A 20,620-nucleotide genomic window follows, 5' to 3' on the forward strand; every position below is an offset into this window, starting at 1 on the left:
ACCCTGTTGCCTGTTATGTTTACTTTGCACACATTTTTTGGATATTAAAAGCCTGAAATTCTTTTAAGGATCGCAGTGTATCTCTTTTGTTCTTTGTTCCCCTTTTTCTATACTTAACATTGTTATTTTTTAATTTTTTTGTGTGTGACGTCACCATGCCTCGGCGATGCCTGTCACTATACAGGCCCGATTGCCTGGGTAGGAGCGCGTGGGAGCCCCCAGATCTCCCTCAAGGTGGGAGAGTGCTAGCGACGGCTCTGAGCCGTCGTTAGCACCTGAGTGGGAAACTCTGCGACGGCTCAGAGCCGTCGTTAGCACTAAATGTAGCCACCAAACAGCAAGCGCTACCCAGAGTGCTGAATCAAAAATAGTCCGGCCCCTAATCTTACATTCCTTTTCAAATAAAGATACCAAGGGAATGAAGAACATTTTATAATAGGAGTGAATTAGAAAGTTGCTTAAAATTGCATGCTCTATCTGAATCATAAATGAAAAAAATCTGGGTTTAATATCCCTTTAAGTAAGGGTCTTTTTGAGAGTGTGTGCGCAAATGGTTGATAATCTGATTAGCCAATGAACTGATATATATATATACACACACACCCCACCCAGCAAGACACTGTAAACCTCTTGGGGCAGTGTAGTAATGGACCACTGTATTGTATTTTTTTTTGGCGGGGGGGTCTGGGTCGTCATGTTACTGTAATTTACAGTTCAACCCACTACATACACCAAACCCTTAACCTGTACAGTATTTAGCACGGGTAGTGGTTTAAATCTGCAAAAAAAATAAAAATAAAAAAAAAACAGCCAATGAGATTAGTTCAGTTTAATAGCAACAGAGAAATGAACATTATTTATAACATAAAAACAGGAAGCAATAAATATTTTTACAGCAACAAATCCAATAACATCACTGACACGGTTAAAGTAAGGAAGTGTACCTTTTAGTATCCTATATATTTATCTAAATTACCAGGTGTTCTCATGAAGCAGCTTTGAGAATACAGAATGTCTAGCAGGAAACATGAATACTGCATAACAACCTCTCACCCTTTCCTCTTCTTTTAGACAGTACAGACATAAATCTCTCAATTTATATTCTGCAAATACAGATGAATTCCCATATTACACATAATACTTAGAAATTAATTTGAAAATACATTCATATATTTATATTCTTATGGGACAATTTAGAGACATTTAAAATGCAAAGCAGAGCAATTTATATAAAAATTCTGACGGAACGTCTGCAAAAAATGTTTCTAATTCTTAGTAATCCTTTTTAACAAACATTTCTGCAAATATAATCAAATTTGTATCTTAAAGTGATGATAAATTCTAGCGTTTCAAAAACGCTAGGACTTACCATCACTGAAAATAAAGGTGACCATTCATCACAGCTCAGTTTTCCACCTCTCAGCCAATAGCTGTGCTTGCCCTTTGGCATTATGAGCTTTGCTGTGGGTGGACGGAGGCGCTTAGGTTAGCACTTAAGCCGCAGTAATTTAAAGGAATAGTCAAGTCAAAATTAAACTTTCATGATTCAGATAGAGCATGCAATTTTAAGTTACTTTCTAATTTACTCCTATTATCAATTTTTCTTCTTTCTCTTGGTATCTTTATTTGAATGTAAGCTTACGAGCCAGGCCCAATTTTGGTTCAGCACCTGGGTAGCGCTTGCAGATTTGTGGTTACATTTAGACACCAATCAGAAAGTGCTACCCAGGTGCTAAACAAAAAATGGGCCGGCTCCTATGCTTACATTCCTGCTTTTCAAATAAAGATAAGAAAGAGAACGAAGAGAAATTGATAATAGGAGTAAATTAGAAAGTTGCTTAAAATTGCATGCTCTGATTCATGAAAGTTTAATTTTGACTAGACTATTCCTTTAAAAAGGTACTAATGAATGAAGGTTGCCTTTATTTTTAATGATGGTAAATTCTAGCCTTTTTTGAAACGCTAGAATTTACCATCACTTTAACATGAAACAAAAGTAGAAAAGAAACCCACAACACCACAAGTAGTGAGGACCTAGCAACGCATTTTAGGAGCCAAACAAGAGTTTTGTATACAGACATAGGCAGAAGAGTCCATAAATTGAGGAGTCTGAGATAAAACACCAGGAGCATTGGCTCCTGGATTTGTCAAGCACTGTCCTAATGGCATTTAACAAGCCCACGCACAGGACTATGGTCACTTTGGCCAAGTAACGTGCTAACATTTGTGATTAATTTGCAAAACAAATGAATTACAAATATTTTTTTACTATCTATTAATTGGAGAATCTAAATGAACGGATTTCAGATAAAATTAGTTAAAATTCATTGAAAACAAAAACAAAATGCCATGTCTATAATAGCTATCTTATAACATTCACGTTTATTTTGTTGGAAGTTTAAGCTTAAAAAGAGGACATTAAAGTCAAATTTAAACTTTCATGATTCAGGGGCTCAAGCTTCTACTGAGCATGTGCAAGAGTTCAGTGTATATGTATAGTAGCCTGTGATTGGCTGATGGCTGTCACATGATACAGCAAATTAACATAGATTTTAAAATTTGCCAGAAAACAATCTACAACTCATATAAAATGTGTTTACTACTGAATCACATACATTGTACTTAAAGGGACACTGAACCCAATTTTTTTCTTTCGTGATTCAGATAGAGCATGGCATTTTAAGCAACTTTCTAATTTACTCCTATTATCAATTTTTCTTCATTCTCTTGGTATCTTTATTTGAAATGCAAGAATGTAAGTTTAGATGCCGGCCCATTTTTGGTGAACAACCTAGGTTGTCCTTGCTGATTGGTGGATAAATTAATCCACCAATCAAAAACTGCTGCCCAGAGTTCTGAACCCAAAAAAAGTTTAGATGCCTTCTTTTTCAAATAAAGATAGCAAGAGAACGAAGAAAAATTGATAATAGGAGTAAATTAGAAAGTTGCTCAAAATTGCCTGCTCTATCTAAATCACGAAAGAAAAAAAATGGGTTCAGTGTCCCTTTAAGCTCTGTGGCAATGCTTTAAAACTGGAACAGTGCTGTGACACTGCACGAGAAATCAGTATTATGCAACAAGTTGCAGAGGTACTGAAATGAGATGGGCAACATGTAAAAGGTATTTAAATTCATACTTAAAACCATTGCTAGGTAAAGTGCTCTTAGATTTAGGAGATTGTTTAAAGGGACATAATTCACTGCCAGTCTTGAGCTGAGCAAAGCTAATGATCGCTGGCTATACAGATATGCCGACCCTGACTTAGTTGACAGTATTCCAAGCCCAGGAGTACATTGCTGGACAAGAGCTGACTTTAAAAGGGACAGTCTACAATATAATTGTTATTGTTTTAAATGATAGATAATCCCTTTATTACCCATTCCCCAGTTTTGCATAACCAACACAGTTATATTAATATACTTTTTACCTCTGTGATTACCTTGTATCTAGGAACCTTCTTCCAGCCCCCTGATCACATGACTGACTGTTTATTAGCTATTGTCTTAAATTTAGCATTGTATTGTGCTAGAACTTAAATAACCCCCTGTGCCTGAACACAGTGTTATCTATATGACCCACGTGTACTTTCTGTCTCTTTGTGTTTAAAATAAAATTTAAAAGCATGTGATAAGAGGAAGCCCTGAAAGGCTTAGAAATTAGCATATGAGCCATCCTAGGTTTAGTTTAAACTAAGAATACCAAGAGAAAAAAGCTAATTTGATGATAAAAGTAAATTGCAAAGCTGATTAAAATTACAAGTCCTATCTGAATAATGAAAGTTTAATTCTGACTAGACTGTCCCTTTAACCATCCATTAATTTAGATATAGTTTCCAATTTACTTTTAGAATAGATTTTAAACAAGTTTCCAATTTACTTCTTACACTTAACTAGCTCCCAGTAGTTCATTGCTGCTTTTTCAACAAAGAATACCAATAGAATGAAGCAAACTGGAAAGTTGTTTAAAATTGCATGTTCTGTCTGAACCAAGAAAAAAAAGATTTTGTGTTTCATGTCCCTTTGATCTCTTGGTACCCTTTTTTGAAAACCTAGGCATTCTCAAGAGCAGCAATGCACGGCTGGGGTAGCTGGTGATTTGTGGCTACACACATGATTCTTGTTATTGGTTCACCAGATGTGCTAGGTCCCATTAATGCATTGCTACTCTAGAGCTGAATTTAACTATGTGTTTAAGCCTTTTGTAGTGGTTAAAGGGACATTAAACATAATTTATAAACATAGTATTGAGGTTATTCCCTGTGCAGGAACTCTCCTTCAGATATCTGTAGTGTCATTTAAGTTCCATAATGGCAGCATCCATGATATAGGTTTAATGTCCCTTTAAAGGGACAGTCTACTTGATTGTTTTTGTTGTTTAAAAAGCTAAACGCTTTAAGTAACAATTCCCCAGCTTTGCACAACCAACATTGCTATATAAATATACTTTATAACCTCTAAGTTTGGCTGTTTCTAAACCCCCGCAGGCCACCCCTTATTTCAGTGCTTTTAAAATCTTGCACAAATGCTAGACAGTGCTAGTTCCCATGGAGAATGATAATGATTATACAAGAACCAGCTCTGATTGACTAAAATGCAAGATTGTAAAAAGTGTTGAGATAAGGGGCGTCTGCAGGGGGCTTAGATACAGGTAATCATAGAAGTAAAACGTATATTAATATAACAGTGCTGGTTATGCAAAACTGGGGAATGGGTAATAAAGGGATTATCCATCTTTTTAAACAGTAACAATTTTCCCTTGAAGGCTGCCTCGTATCTGAATGCATTTGACAGTTTTTCACTGCTAGAGGGCGTTAGTTCATGTGAGCCATATAGATAACATTGTGCTCACGCCTGTGAAGTTATTTAAGAGTAAGCACATTTGCCTAAAATACAAGTCTGTCAAAAGATCTAAGACAAGGAGGCAGTCTGCAGAAGCTTAGATACAAGGTAATCACAGAGGTAAAAAAAGTGTATTGATATAACTGTTGGTTATGCAATACTGGAGAATGGATAATAAAAGGATTATCTACCTTTTTAAACAATAAGAATTCTGGAGTTGACTGCCCTTTTAAGTACATAGTTCAATGCAAGCAATAGTGAAAAAACAAAATGCTGTAATGCATTACAGTATTTTTATTGCAGGTTTACGTCCCTTTAATTGCTATGCAGCGTAGTGAATACATTGCAGTTTTATTCAGCTAAGTGGTGGAAACACAAACAATAAATAGTGCTCTGATGGATTAAATGTGCAAACACTGCCCTCTGCTGTTGAATGGCAGAAACAGTAATCCTACAGCTGCTAACCAAAAGGCACAAGCTCCAGTTATTTAGCAGAATACATCTGAACAGCAGTTTTGTGAACAAGACTCCAAACTCTCAAATATTGCAAGCTGCAGAAAAAGTATGAATCAAGTTTAAAAACAGCTGGCAACTTCTGACATATAAATTAGTTTCAGATATGAAAGGGGAATGTTGGTGCAAATAATGCTGTGACTAACACCCATGCCGATTGGTCGGTATGCACTGTGCTGCATATGCAATCATATTCTTGCAAACTGTACTACAGCTGTGGGCTATCGTCATCGAGAAGGATTTTTTTCTTCTTCCAATGAAAATGTATATTGGAAACGCACTTAAAACGATGTTGTCTCTAAATAGCACAGTATTACATTTTCAGAAGGAAGCCCCTTTAAAAACACATTTACATTTTTAAAGAAGATTAGAGGACTTTTGCTACCACATTTTCTCTTGTTTCTCTCCAAAAAAAAAAATCATGTCAGAATTGTAATTTTATAATAAATAAAGTCAGCAGAGCAATACAGAAGTGGAGAACAATCTGTAGTGGACAGCCTTAGTGGTTAATAAATAATTTTTAGTGCAATGTTTCCTTGTTACCGTCCTTGAAAAGACCCAATAGGCAACAACTTAAAGTGAAGTGATGCTTTAAGTGTCATATGAGATATATATATATATATATATATATATATCAGTATTCCAGACCTTTCCTTTCAAGTATTATATTATGCCAAACATGCATATACAGTATATCCTCATTCTGCCAATGTCTGGAGTGATCTACCTTCGCTAAAGAGAGACCTTTGTACAATTTCTTTTTTCATTTGGATTGCTCTGTGATACTTTTATATTCCTGTAATCTTCTTATTAAAAAATTCCGCCACACTTTGACAACTATATATATATGTGGTGGTGGGGAAATCACACCAACAACAAAACAAAAACCAAAAACAACCACATAAAAAATTTCACAGAACCCATTGCACACGTACACATTTGTTAATGGAAAGACAATCCCATTACTATAAATGAATAGTTCTGCAGTTGTTGACAGCCTCCCATGATTTTCCAGTAACTTGTATTTGTGTATGAAGACAAAAGGCACAAGTCTGCACTCCTAATAAATAATTCAGCATATTATGCTAACTTTGATAATTCAGAATCCAGTTGAGTGCTCAGATTAGTGCTGGAAACTGCTCATACACAGTGCCGAGCCATTTTCCAAAATGGTGCAAGTTTAAAGCTATGGGGTCCTCCTGACTGCTATATGTTGTCCATTGTTTCATCACAGGAAAATTCTGACCTTCAAACTTCAAGTAAATATAAAACTAAGGTGAAGACTTCTGCAGCAAATTGAAGTCGACCTTAGAATAATAGCAAGTGGCATAAAAAAGGAATGCTGATAGGGTTTACAGATAGGAGAAAGTCAAACCTTCTGAATACACCATGAGCATCTGGCAGACTCTAGTAAGTGCGGTTCATGTAAGATCTGCATATGGAATCCATATCTGCTTATGCAAATGGTAGTTGCACTCAAAAGGGCAAAAGTTATGCAATCATTCCTGTTTCAGGTAAAAGTATATGTTTTTTTCCCCCATTACTGGTTATCTTGATCAAGATCAGCAGCCACATACAGTATAAAATCCCAGTAATTGGAAAACAGAAATGCAAGAACAGACAAGTATAGATGTGTGAATCAAGGTTACAGTTCAGTAAACAAGTGTAACGTTCCAAAATCTCCTGCCTTAAACATCATAATCCGGAAGGTAAGTGTAGGCAATTCCTCCAGAGGAAGGGGGGCTGTGACACGGGAAGAACCAGCAAATCATGTAACCTGGAGAGAAAAACAACAAGATTACTGACAATTTGCTTCTAACGTTCTACAATTACTGCAAACAATTCTATAAATCAGAGACAGGAAATGACAACTAGTTTATTTCCATAAAGTAGCATTGGTCAAAAAGAGTCTCTAACAGTACTGACAGTTTCTTAGTAGCCATGTGACTAACAAGCCAGGTTTCATCTGGATAAGAGCAGGTAATATGACCACAAGTAGTTGATCACCTATGCTGTACTTGAAGCATACCAAAAATCCAGCCAGTTAGCCGATGCTGAGGACTGGAGTTGGGAAATCCTGCTCTCAGGTAATGGATTAAACTAAATGCAGACATTAAATACAGTGTTCTCCCCAGGACTTATTTAGGGCTAAGATTACAAGTGGAGCGCTAAATAATTGCGTGCCTGTAAATGGGCAAATTTGAACGTTTGCGGGCAAGTGATAAATAACCAGCCATTACATGTAACTGCTTATTGCTACCTCAAGCATGTGGTAGCAATTAGCGCTCAGATCTCTGATAATTTTTTTTCTCTTGTTAGGTGTATCCAGTCCACGGATCATCCATTACTTGTGGGATATTCTCCTTCCCAACAGGAAGTTGCAAGAGGATCACCCACAGCAGAGCTGCTATATAGCTCCTCCCCTAACTGCCATATCCAGTCATTCTCTTGCAAGCTCTCAACATAGCTGGAGGTAGTAAGAGGAAAGTGGTAAAATATAGTTAGTTTTTTCTTCAATCAAAAGTTTATTGTTTTTAAATGGTACCGGAGTTGTGCTATTTTATCTCAGGCAGCATTTAGAAGAAGAATCTGCCTGCGTTTTTCTATGATCTTAGCAGAAGTAACTAAGATCCACTGCTATTCTCACATATGTCTGAGGAGTGAGGTAACTTCAGAGGGAGAATGGCGTGCAGGGTATCCTGCAATAAGGTATGTGCAGTTAAGTTTTTCTAGGGATGGAATTTGCTAGAAAATGCTGCTGATACCGGATTAATGTAAGTTAAAGCCTAAATACAGTGATTTAATAGCGACTAGTATCAGGCTTGCTATCAGAGGTATATACTCTGTTTAATGTGCAATATAAAAAGTTTGCTGGCATGTTTAATCATTTTTATATATGCTTTGGTGATAAAACTTATTGGGGCCTAGTTTTTTTCCACATGGCTGGTTTTATTTTTGCCTAGAAACAGTTTAATGAGGCTTTCCACTGTTATAGTATAAAAGTTACAGTTGGTGCAGTTAAAATTACAAACTGTGACATTCAGCTTCCCTCAGCAGTCCCCTGCATGCTATAGGACATCTCTGAAGGGCTCAAAAGGCTTCAAAAGTAGGAGCTGTGGCAGTTATGACTGTTTAAAAAAACATATTTTTCGTTTTGTTAATCTGTTTTTTTGTATTAAGGGGTTAATCATCCATTTGCAAGTGGGTGCAATGCTCTGCTAACTTGTTACATACACTGTAAAAATTTTGTTAGTTTAACTGCCTTTTTTCACTGTTATTTCAAATTTTGGCAAAATTTGTTTCTCTTAAAGGCACAGTAACGTCTTTTTATATTGCTTGTTAACTTGATTTAAAGTGTTTTCCAAGCTTGCTAGTCTCATTGCTAGTCTGTATAAACATGTCTGACATAGAGGAAACTCCTTGTTCATTATGTTTAAAAGCCATGGTGGAACCCCATAGGAGAATGTGTACTAAATGTATTGATTTCACTTTAAACAATAAAGATCAGCTGTTATCTTTAAAAGAATTATCACCAGAGGATTCTGACGAGGGGGAAGTTATGCCGACTAACTCTCCCCACGTGTCTGACCCTTTGACTCCCGCTCAAGGGACTCACGCTAAAATGGCGCCAAGTACATCAAAGACGCCCATAGCGATTACTTTGCAGGACATGGCGGCAATCATGGATAATACCCTGTCAGCGGTATTAGCCAGACTGCCTGAATTCAGAGGAAAGCACGATAGCTCTGGGGTTAGACGTAATACAGAGCGTGCAGATGTTTTAAGGCCCATGTCTGATACTGCGTCACAATATGCAGAAGCTGAGGAAGAGCTTCAGTCTGTGGGTGACGTCTCTGACTCGGGGAAACCTGATTCAGATATGTCTACTTTTAAATTTAAGCTTGAGAACCTCCGGGTGTTGCTTGGAGAGGTTTTAGCTGCTCTGAATGACTGTGACACAATTGCAGTGCCAGAGAAATTGTGTAGACTGGATAAATACTACGCGGTGCCGGTGTGTACTGACGTTTTTTCCAATACCTAAAAGGTTTACAGAAATTATTACTAAGGAGTGGGACAGACCCAGTGTGCCGTTTCCCCCCCCTCCTATTTTTAGAAAAATGTTTCCAATAGATGCCACCACACGGGACTTATGGCAGACGGTCCCTAAGGTGGAGGGAGCAGTTTCTACTTTAGCAAAGCATACCACTATCCCTGTCGAGGACAGTTGTGCTTTTTCAGATCCAATGGATAAAAAATTAGAAGGTTACCTTAAGAAAATGTTTATTCAACAAGGTTTTATCCTGCAGCCCCTTGCATGCATTGCTCCTGTCACTGCTGCTGCGGCGTTCTGGTTTGAGTCTCTGGAAGAGGCCTTTCAGACAGCTACTCCATTGACTGAAATACTTGACAAGCTTAGAACACTTAAGCTAGCTAATTCTTTTGTTTCTGATGCCATTGTTCATTTGACTAAACTAACTGCTAAGAATTCTGGATTCGCCATCCAGGGGCGTAGGGCGCTATGGCTTAAATCTTGGTCAGCTGACGTGACTTCAAAGTCTAAATTACTTAACATTCCCTTCAAGGGGCAGACCCTATTCGGGCCTGGTTTGAGGGAAATTATTGCTGACATTACTGGAGGTAAGGGTCATACCCTTCCTCAGGACAGGGCCAAATCAAGGGCCAAACAGTCTAATTTTCGTGCCTTTTGAAACTTCAAGGCAGGTGCAGTATCAACTTCCTCTGCTACAAAACAAGAGGGAACTTTTGCGCAATCCAAGCCGGCCTGGAAATCTAACCAGGCCTGGAGCAAAGGCAAGCAGGCCAGAAAGCCTGCTGCTGCCTCTAAGACAGCATGAAGGAACGGCCCCCTATCCGGCAACGGATCTAGTAGGGGGCAGACTTTCTCTCTTCGCCCAGGCATGGGCAAGAGATGTTCAGGATCCCTGGGCGTTGGAGATCATATCTCAGGGATATCTTCTGGACTTCAAAGCTTCCCCCCCACAAGGGAGATTTCACCTTTCGAGATTATCTGTAAACCAGATAAAGAAAGAGGCATTCTTACGCTGTGTGCAAGACCTCCTAATAATGGGAGTGATCCATCCAGTTCCACAGATGGAACAAGGACAGGGATTTTATTCAAATCTGTTTGTGGTTCCCAAAAAAGAGGGAACCTTCAGACCAATTTTGGATCTAAAGATCTTAAACAAATTCCTCAGAGTTCCATCGTTCAAAATGGAAACTATTCGGACAATCCTACCTATGATCCAGGAGGGTCAGTACATGACCACAGTGGATTTGAAGGATGCTTACCTTCACATACCGATTCACAAAGATCATCATTGGTTCCTAAGGTTTGCCTTTCTAGACAGGCATTACCAGTTTGTGGCTCTTCCCTTCTGGTTAGCTACAGCCCCAAGAATTTTTACAAAGGTTCTGGGGTCTCTTCTGGCTGTCCTAAGACCACGGGGCATAGCAGTGGCCCCTTATCTAGACGACATCCTGATACAGGCGTCAAACTTCCAAATTGCCAAATCTCATACGGACATAGTGTTGGCATTTCTGAGGTCGCATGGGTGGAAAGTGAACGAGGGAAAGAGTTCTCTATCACCCCTTACAAGGGTTTCCTTCCTAGGAACTCTGATAGATTCTGTAGAAATGAAAATTTACCTGACGGAGTCCAGGTTATCAAAGCTTCTAAATTCCTGCCATGTTCTTCACTACATTGTGCGCCCTTCGGTGGCTCAGTGCATGGAAGTGATCGGCTTAATGGTAGCGGCGATGGACATAGTGCCATTTGCGCGCCTACATCTCAGACCGCTGCAATAATGCATGCTCAGTCAGTGGAATGGGGATTACACAGATTTGTCCCCTCTGCTAAATCTGGATCAAGAGACCAGAGATTCTCTTCTCTGGTGGCTATCTCGGGTCCATCTGTCCAAAGGTATGACCTTTCGCAGGCCAGATTGGACAATTGTAACAACAGATGCCAGCCTTCTAGGTTGGGGTGCAGTCTGGAATTCCCTGAAGGCTCAGGGATCGTGGACTCAGGAGGAGAAACTCCTCCCAATAAATATTCTGGAGTTAAGAGCAATATTCAATGCTCTTCTAGCTTGGCCTCAGTTAGCAACCCTGAGGTTCATCAGATTTCAGTCGGACAACATCACGACTGTGGCTTACATCAACCATCAAGGGGGGACCAGGAGCTCCCTAGCGATGTAGAAGTCTCCAAGATAATTCGCTGGGCAGAGACTCACTCTTGCCATCTATCAGCGATCCATATCCCAGGTGTAGAGAACTGGGAGGCGGATTTTTTAAGTCGTCAGACTTTTCATCCGGGGGAGTGGGAACTCCATCCGGAGGTGTTTGCTCAATTGGTTCATCGTTTGGGCACACCAGAATTGGATCTCATGGCGTCTCGCCAGAACGCCAAACTTCCTTGTTACGGATCCAGGTCCAGGGACCCAGAAGCGACGCTGATAGATGCTCTAGCAGCACCGTGGTTCTTCAACCTGGCTTATGTGTTTCCACCGTTTCCTCTGCTCCCTCGACTGATTGCCAAAATCAAACAGGAGAGAGCATCGGTGATCTTGATTGCGACATGTCATCCTTTCCACCTTGACCTCTGCCTCTGAGACAAGACCTTCTACTACAAGGTCTTATCAATCATCCAAATCTAATTTCTCTGAGACTGACTGCCTGGAGATTGAATGCTTGATTTTATCAAGGCGTGGCTTCTCCGAGTCAGTCATTGATACCTTAATACAGGCACGAAAGCCTGTAACCAGGAAAATCTACCATATGATATGGCGCAAATATCTTCATTGGTGTGAATCCAAGAATTACTCATGGAGTAAGGTTAGGATTCCTAGGATATTGTCCTTTCTCCAAGAGGGTTTGGATAAAGGATTATCAGCTAGTTCTTTAAAGGGACAGATTTCTGCTCTGTCTATCCTTTTGCACAAGCGTCTGGCAGAGGTTTCAGACGTCCAGGCATTTTGTCAGGCTTTGGTTAGAATTAAGCCTGTGTTTAAACCTGTTGCTCCTCCATGGAGCTTAAACTTGGTTCTTAAGGTTCTTCAAGGAGTTCCGTTTGAACCCCTTCATTCCATTGATATCAAACTTCTATCTTGGAAAGTTCTGTTTTTGATGGCTATTTCCTCGGCTCGTAGAGTCTCTGAGTTATCAGCTTTACAATGTGATTCTCCTTATCTGATTTTCCATACAGATAAAGTAGTTCTGCGTACAAAACCTGGGTTTTTACCTAAGGTAGTTTCCAACAAGAATATCAATCAAGAGATTGTTGTTCCATCATTGTGTCCTAATCCTTCTTCAAAGAAGGAACGTCTTTTACATAATTTGGACGTAGTCCGTGCTTTAAAGTTTTACTTACAAGCGACTAAAGATTTTCGTCAAACATCTTCCCTGTTTGTTGTTTACTCTGGACAGAGGAGAGCTCAAAAGGCTTCGGCAACCTCTCTTTCTTTTTGGCTTCGGAGCGTAATACGCTTAGCCTATGAGACTGCTGGACAGCAGCCCCCTGAAAGGATTACAGCTCATTCTACTAGAGCTGTGGCTTTCACCTGGGCCTTTAAAAATGAGGCTTCTGTTGAACAGATTTGCAAAGCGGCGACTTGGTCTTCGCTTCATACCTTTTCAAAATTTTACAAATTTGATACTTTTGCTTCTTTCGAGGCTATTTTTGGGAGAAAGGTTCTACAGGCAGTGGTCCCTTCCGTTTAAGTACCTGCCTTGTCCCTCCCTTCATCCGTGTACTTTAGCTTTGGTATTGGTATCCCACAAGTAATGGATGATCCGTGGACTGGATACACCTAACAAGAGAAAACATAATTTATGCTTACCTGATAAATTTATTTCTCTTGTGGTGTATCCAGTCCACGGCCCGCCCTGTCCTTTTAAGGCAGGTCTAAATTTTAAACTACAGTCACCACTGCACCCTATGGTTTCTCCTTTCTCGGCTAGTTTCGGTCGAATGACTGGATATGGCAGTTAGGGGAGGAGCTATATAGCAGCTCTGCTGTGGGTGATCCTCTTGCAACTTCCTGTTGGGAAGGAGAATATCCCACAAGTAATGGATGATCCGTGGACTGGATACACCACAAGAGAAATAAATTTATCAGGTAAGCATAAATTATGTTTTTTTAAAGTGTCCCAACTGCCTTGCAAAAACAAAATGTAAGGTCCCTTTTTAAAAATAAAAAATTGTTGCATTATTTTATGAATTTTTTTAATTACTGCACTAGGCAGTATTTTGGAGCTAAAGTCGGCGGCTGTGGGGAAAAAAAACTGCACTGAAAATTTCCTTTACATTGTACGCTATAGGAACTGTGTTCCCTGTAAATATATATGTATATGCTTATATACAGTATGTGTTAATATAAATATATATATACACACACATACATATACACACACACACACATATGTGAATATATTCATATACATATATATTTAATATATGCTGCCCATCACTGTGCGACTTACCCCCTTTGCTGAGCTAGTTCTCATGCCGTGTCTCATGGCATGAGAACAATGCTCCCATTGGAGCTTATGGAATCACGCTCTTGTGAGCACAACGTTTCCGTGCAATGCGAACGTGAGGTCGCGTTGCATTGCACCTCACCTGTAATACCAGGACTGTGGTGATTTTACTTAGTTTTTATGACTTCAATCAAAAGTTTGTTATTTTAAAACAGCACCGGAGTGTGTTGTTCATTCTCAGGGAGAATTTGAAGAAGAATCTACCTGAGTTTCTATATGATTTTAACCGGAGTAGTTAAGATCATGTTGCTGTTCTCGGCCATCTGAGGGGTGAGGTATACTTCAGATCAGGGGACAGCGGGCAGGTTCACCTGCAAAGAGGTATGTAGCAGCATATTATTTTCTGAGAATGGAATTGACTAGAAAATACTGCAAATACCTATATAAAGTAAGTTCAGCCTTAAATGCAGTAGTAGCAACTGGTATCAGGCTGTCATGTATGTATATTCTGGGGAATGGCACTTCACTGGAATGATACTGTATGAATAAAACCTTAGCCTATATTGCAGTGAGAACGGCTAGCAGTAGGTTTTCTGTGACAATTTATTTATTTGAGGTTAAACGTTTTGCTGGCATGTTAAATCGTTTAATTTTCTGAGGTACTGGGTGAAAAATTGTGTTGGGCACTAATTATCCACTTGGCGGGCATTTTATTTAATTTATGACAGTTTACTGATCTCCCTCACTGTGGTGTGTGAGGGGGAGGGGCTTAATTTGGCGCTTTTACTACACATCAGGAATTCAGTCACAAGTCTGTTTTTCTTCCCTGCATGATCCGGTTCGTCTTTACAGAGCTCAAGGGTCTTCAAAAGTTATTTTGAGGAAGGTAATCACTCACAGCAGACCTGTGAGATAGTGCTTGACTGTGATAAAAAACGTTATATTCTGTATATTTTTTCTGCTATTTAAGGGTTAGTTATCCATTGCTAATGGGGACAATCCTTTGCTAAATTTGTATTTTTACCGGAAAGAATTTGATTATAGTTTATCCGTTTTATTGTTACTCAACTGTCATAACTTTCTGTGCTTCTTAAAGGCACAGTACGTTTTTTCATACTATTGAAAATTAAATTGAAAAGTATTTCCAAGTTGCTGGTTTATTTGCTAGTGTGTTTTAACATGTCTGACTCAGAGGAATATCTCTGTGCTATATGTGCTAAAGCCAAAGTGGAGCCCAATAGAAATGTATGTACTAATTGCATTGATGCTACTTTAAATAAAAGTCAATCTGTACAAATTGAACATCATTCACCAGACAACGAGAGGAAAGTTATGCCGACTAACTCCCCTCACGTGTCAGTACCTGCATCTCCCGCTCGGGAGGTGCGTGATATGGTAACGCCGAGTACTTCAGGGCGGCCATTACAGATCACATTGCAGGACATGGCAAATGTTATGACTGAAGTTTTGTCTAAATTACCAGAACTTAGAGGGAAGCGTGACCACTCTGGGATGAGAACAGAGTGCGCTGATAATACTAGGGCCATGTCAGATACTGGGTCACAGTATGCGGACGGAACATGAGGACGGAGAGCTTCAATCTGCAGGTGACGGTTCTGATCCCAATAGAGTGGACTCAGACATTTCTAATTTTAAGTTTAAGCTTGAAAACCTCCGCGTTCTATTAGGGGAGGTATTAGCGGCTCTGAATGATTGTAACACCGTTGCAATCCCAGAGAAATTATGTAGGCTGGATAGATACTATGCGGTACCGGCGAGTAATGACGTATTTCCTATACCTAAGAGGCTTACAGAGATAATTACTAAGGAGTGGGATAGGCCCGGTGTACCCTTTTCCCCCCCTCCTGTATTTAGAAAGATGTTCCCAATAGACGCCACCACACGGGACTTATGGCAGACGATCCCTAAGGTGGAGGGAGCGGTTTCTACTCTGGCTAAACGTACCACTATGGAGGATAGCTGTGCCTTTTCAGATCCAATGGATAAAAAATTAGAGGGTTACCTTAAGAAAATGTTTGTTCAACAAGGTTTTATATTGCAACCCCTTGCATGTATTGCGTCTGTCACGGCCGCGGCCGCTTTTTGGTCCGAGTCCCTGGAAGAGACTCTTGACTCAATAACTATCGAAGAGATTTCAAACAGGCTTAAAACACTTAAGCTAGCTAATTCATTTGTTTCAGATGCCGTAGTACATTTAACTAAACTTACGGCTAAGAATTCCGGTTTCGCCATTCAGGCACGCAGAGCACTGTGGCTAAAATCGTGGTCAGCTGACGTTACTTCTAAATCTAAGTTACTTAACATACCTTTCAAAGGGCAGACCTTATTCGGGCCCGGTTTGAAAGAAATTATCGCTGACATTACAGGAGGTAAAGGCCATGCCCTGCCTCAAGACAGAGCCAAACCTAGGGCTAGACAGTCTAATTTTCATTCCTTTCGTAATTTCAAGGCAGGAGCAGCATCAACTTCCTCTGCACCAAAACAGGAAGGAGCTGTTGCTCGTTACAGACAAGGCTGGAGACCTAACCAGTCCTGGAACAAGGGCAAGCAGGCCAGAAAACCTGCTGCTGCCCCTAAGACAGCATGAATTGAGGGCCCCCGATCCGGGAACGGATCTAGTGGGGGGCAGACTTTCTCTCTTCGCCCAGGCTTGGGCAAGAGATGTCCAGGATCCCTGGGCGCTAGAGATCATATCTCAGGGATATCTTCTGGACTTCAAATCCTCTCCCCCAAAGGGGAGATTCCATCTGTCAAGGTTGTCAACAAACCAAATAAAGAAGGAGGCGTTTCTACGCTGCGTACAAGATCTGTTACTAATGGGAGTGATCCATCCGGTTCCGCGGTCGGAACACGGACAGGGATTTTACTCAAATCTGTTTGTGGTTCCCAAGAAAGAAGGAACCTTCAGACCAATCTTGGATTTAAAGATCCTAAACAAATTCCTAAGAGTTCCATCGTTCAAAATGGAAACTATTCGGACAATTCTACCCATGATCCAAAAGGGTCAGTACATGACCACAGTGGATTTAAAGGGTGCTTACCTTCACATACCGATTCACAGAGATCATCACCGGTACCTAAGGTTTGCCTTCCTAGACAGGCATTACCAGTTTGTAGCTCTTCCATTCGGGTTGGCTACGGCTCCAAGAATCTTCACAAAGGTTCTGGGGGCTCTTCTGGCGGTGCCAAGACCGCGAGGAATTTCGGTAGCTCCATACCTAGACGACATTCTGATACAAGCTTCAAGCTTTCAAACTGCCAAGTCTCATACAGAGTTAGTACTGGCATTTCTAAGAACGCATGGGTGGAAGGTAAACGAAAAGAAGAGTTCTCTTTTTCCACTCACAAGAGTTCCCTTCTTGGGGACTCTTATATACTCTGTAGAAATGAAGATCTACCTGACAGAAGACAGGTTAACAAAACTTCAAAACGCTTGCCGTGTCCTTCATTCCATTCGACACCCGTCAGTGGCTCAATGCATGGAGGTGATCGGCTTAATGGTAGCGGCAATGGACATAGTACCTTTTGCACGCCTACACCTCAGACCGCTGCAATTGTGCATGCTAAGTCAGTGGAATGGGGATTACTCAGATTTGTCCCCTACTCTGAATCTGGATCAAGAGACCAGAAATTCTCTTCTATGGTGGCTTTCTCGACCACATCTGTCCAGGGGGATGCCATTCAGCAGGCCAGATTGGACGATTGTAACAACAGACGCCAGCCTGCTAGGTTGGGGCGCTGTCTGGAATTCCCTGAAGGCTCAGGGATCTTGGACTCAGGAGGAAAGTCTCCTGCCAATAAACATTCTGGAATTGAGAGCAGTTCTCAATGCCCTTCTGGCTTGGCCCCAGTTAACAACGCGGGGTTCATCAGTTTTCAGTCGGACAACATCACGACTGTAGCTTACATCAACCATCAAGGAGGGACAAGAAGCTCCCTAGCGATGATGGAAGTATCAAAGATAATTCGCTGGGCAGAGTCTCACTCTTGCCACCTATCAGCAATCCACATTCCGGGAGTGGAGAACTGGGAGGCGGATTTCCTAAGTCGTCAGACTTTTCATCCGGGGGAGTGGGAACTTCATCCGGAAGTCTTTGCCCAAATACTTCGACGTTGGGGCAAACCAGAAATAGATCTCATGGCGTCTCGACAGAACGCCAAGCTTCCTCGTTACGGGTCCAGATCCAGGGATCCGGGAGCGGCCCTGGTGGATGCTTTGACAGCACCTTGGACCTTCGGGAAGGCTTATGTGTTTCCACCCTTCCCGATGCTTCCTCGATTGATTGCCAGGATCAAACAGGAGAAAGCATCAGTGATTCTAATAGCGCCTGCGTGGCCACGCAGGACCTGGTATGCAGATCTAGTGGACATGTCATCCTGTCCACCTTGGTCTCTGCCTCTGAGACAGGACCTTCTGATTCAGGGTCCCTTCAAACATCAAAATCTAATTTCTCTGAAGCTGACTGCCTGGAAATTGAACGCTTGATTTTATCAAAACGTGGATTTTCTGAGTCAGTAATTGATACCTTAATACAGGCTAGGAAGCCTGTTACCAGAAGGATTTACCATAAAATATGGCGTAAATACCTATATTGGTGTGAATCCAAAGGTTACTCTTGGAGTAAGGTTAGGATTCCTAGGATATTGTCTTTTCTACAAGAAGGTTTAGAAAAGGGTTTATCCGCTAGTTCCTTAAAGGGACAGATCTCAGCTCTGTCCATTCTGTTACACAAACGTCTGTCAGAAGTTCCAGACGTTCAGGCTTTTTGTCAGGCTTTGGCCAGGATTAAGCCTGTGTTTAAAACTGTTGCTCCGCCATGGAGTTTAAACCTTGTTCTTAACGTTTTACAGGGCGTTCCGTTTGAACCCCTCCATTCCATTGATATAAAGTTGTTATCTTGGAAAGTTCTGTTATTAATGGCTATTTCCTCGGCTCGTAGAGTCTCTGAGTTATCAGCCTTACATTGTGATTCTCCTTATCTGATTTTTCACTCGGATAAGGTATTTCTGCGTACTAAACCTGGGTTCTTACCTAAGGTAGTCACTAACAGGAATATCAATCAAGAGATTGTTGTTCCATCCTTGTGTCCAAATCCTTCTTCAAAGAAGGAACGTCTTCTGCACAATCTGGATGTAGTTCGTGCCCTAAAATTCTATTTACAGGCAACTAAAGACTTTCGACAAACGTCTTCCCTGTTTGTCGTTTATTCTGGTCAGAGGAGAGGTCAAAAAGCTTCTGCTACCTCTCTCTCTTTTTGGCTTCGTAGCATAATACGTTTAGCTTATGAGACTGCTGGACAGCAGCCTCCTGAAAGAATTACAGCTCATTCCACTAGAGCTGTGGCTTCCACTTGGGCCTTTAAGAATGAGGCCTCTGTTGAACAGATTTGCAAGGCTGCAACTTGGTCTTCGCTTCATACTTTTTCCAAATTTTACAAATTTGACACTTTTGCTTCTTCGGAGGCTATTTTTGGGAGAAAGGTTCTTCAGGCAGTGGTTCCTTCTGTATAAAGATCCTGCCTGTCCCTCCCGTCATCAGTGTACTTTTGCTTTGGTATTGGTATCCCAGAAGTAATGATGACCCGTGGACTGACCACACTTAACAGGAGAAAACATAATTTATGCTTACCTGATAAATTCCTTTCTCCTGTAGTGTGGTCAGTCCACGGCCCGCCCTGTTTTTTATGGCAGGTCTAAATTTTTAAATTATACTCCAGTCACCACTGCACCCTTTAGCTTCTCCTTTCTCGTTGGTTCTTGGTCGAATGACTGGGTGTGACGTAGAGAGGAGGAGCTATATAGCAGCTCTGCTGGGTGATCCTCTTGCACTTCCTGTTGGGGAGGAGTTAATATCCCAGAAGTAATGATGGCCCGTGGACTGACCACACTACAGGAGAAAGGAATTTATCAGGTAAGCATAAATTATGTTTTTGTGCTCTACTTATAATCTGGCCCTTAACTGGCACACAACTCGACTGACTTTAAATGACCATCCAGCTAAAATATAAGCCAATAGTAAAAAGGGACAGTAAAGTCAAAATTAAAATGTATATGATTCAGATAGAGCATTTTACTTCTATTATCAAATTAGGAGTTTGAAAATCAGCAGAATGTTATTAAAAATAAGCAAAACTATACATTGTTACAAAAAAAACACTCCCAGGTGGGCTACATAAATGGATCATCTACAAAACATTTATGCAAAGTTAAATCTAGTGTACAATGTCCCTTTAAGGATATGGCCAATATGTAATTATTGTCATTAAGTGTCTTGATTTTTCTTAGCAATAAACACTAAGCTTGCTTGGAATGGTAATCAATGATACACAAAAGGGTCAATCTCTGCAGGCTTGAATTGTGCGCAAGTACAGAAGTTGAAGTTGCTATGCAATGTTGTGATTTTGACTTCCTACCAAGAATCTCGGGTACTTGCAATGGACTTTGTGATTATGTATTATTTAGATCTACATATATCATGAAAACAAAAAACTGAACTGCTCCAATGAAAGCCAAAGGAGATTCCATCTGCTGACTGTGATAAACTTGTTCTGGTCTCAAGGATGCAGAATTAGATGAAATCCTCTTAACGCGTTGGGGAACAGGCTGGAAGACAATTATCATTGCTTTCCACCCCTAGGACGGTGATTAGAGAATTTCAGCTGTTTTAAATAACCTTATATAGCAGCACATTTTAAAGGGTCTTATGGAAGGGGAGATACATAATGAGCAAGCATCTTCTTGCATTTTAA

The 20,620-nt window shown here is 40.6% G+C and overlaps 1 protein-coding gene across 1 annotated transcript in view; it reads right to left on the reverse strand.

Moving 5' to 3' along the window:
* Nucleotides 1-814: 814 nt before the first annotated feature.
* LOC128651237 (palmitoyltransferase ZDHHC3) overlaps nucleotides 815-20,620 on the reverse strand; it is a 60,175-nt gene continuing 40,369 nt past the window's right edge. Inside the window, exon 9 of the mRNA XM_053704483.1 lies at nucleotides 815-7,128. Within this exon, the coding sequence (XP_053560458.1) occupies nucleotides 7,040-7,128 (89 nt within the window). The 3' untranslated portion in view covers nucleotides 815-7,039. The remainder of the gene's footprint in view (nucleotides 7,129-20,620) is intronic.

Source organism: Bombina bombina, chromosome 1 (genome assembly GCF_027579735.1).
Source record: "Bombina bombina isolate aBomBom1 chromosome 1, aBomBom1.pri, whole genome shotgun sequence".
Taxonomy (NCBI): domain Eukaryota; kingdom Metazoa; phylum Chordata; class Amphibia; order Anura; family Bombinatoridae; genus Bombina; species Bombina bombina.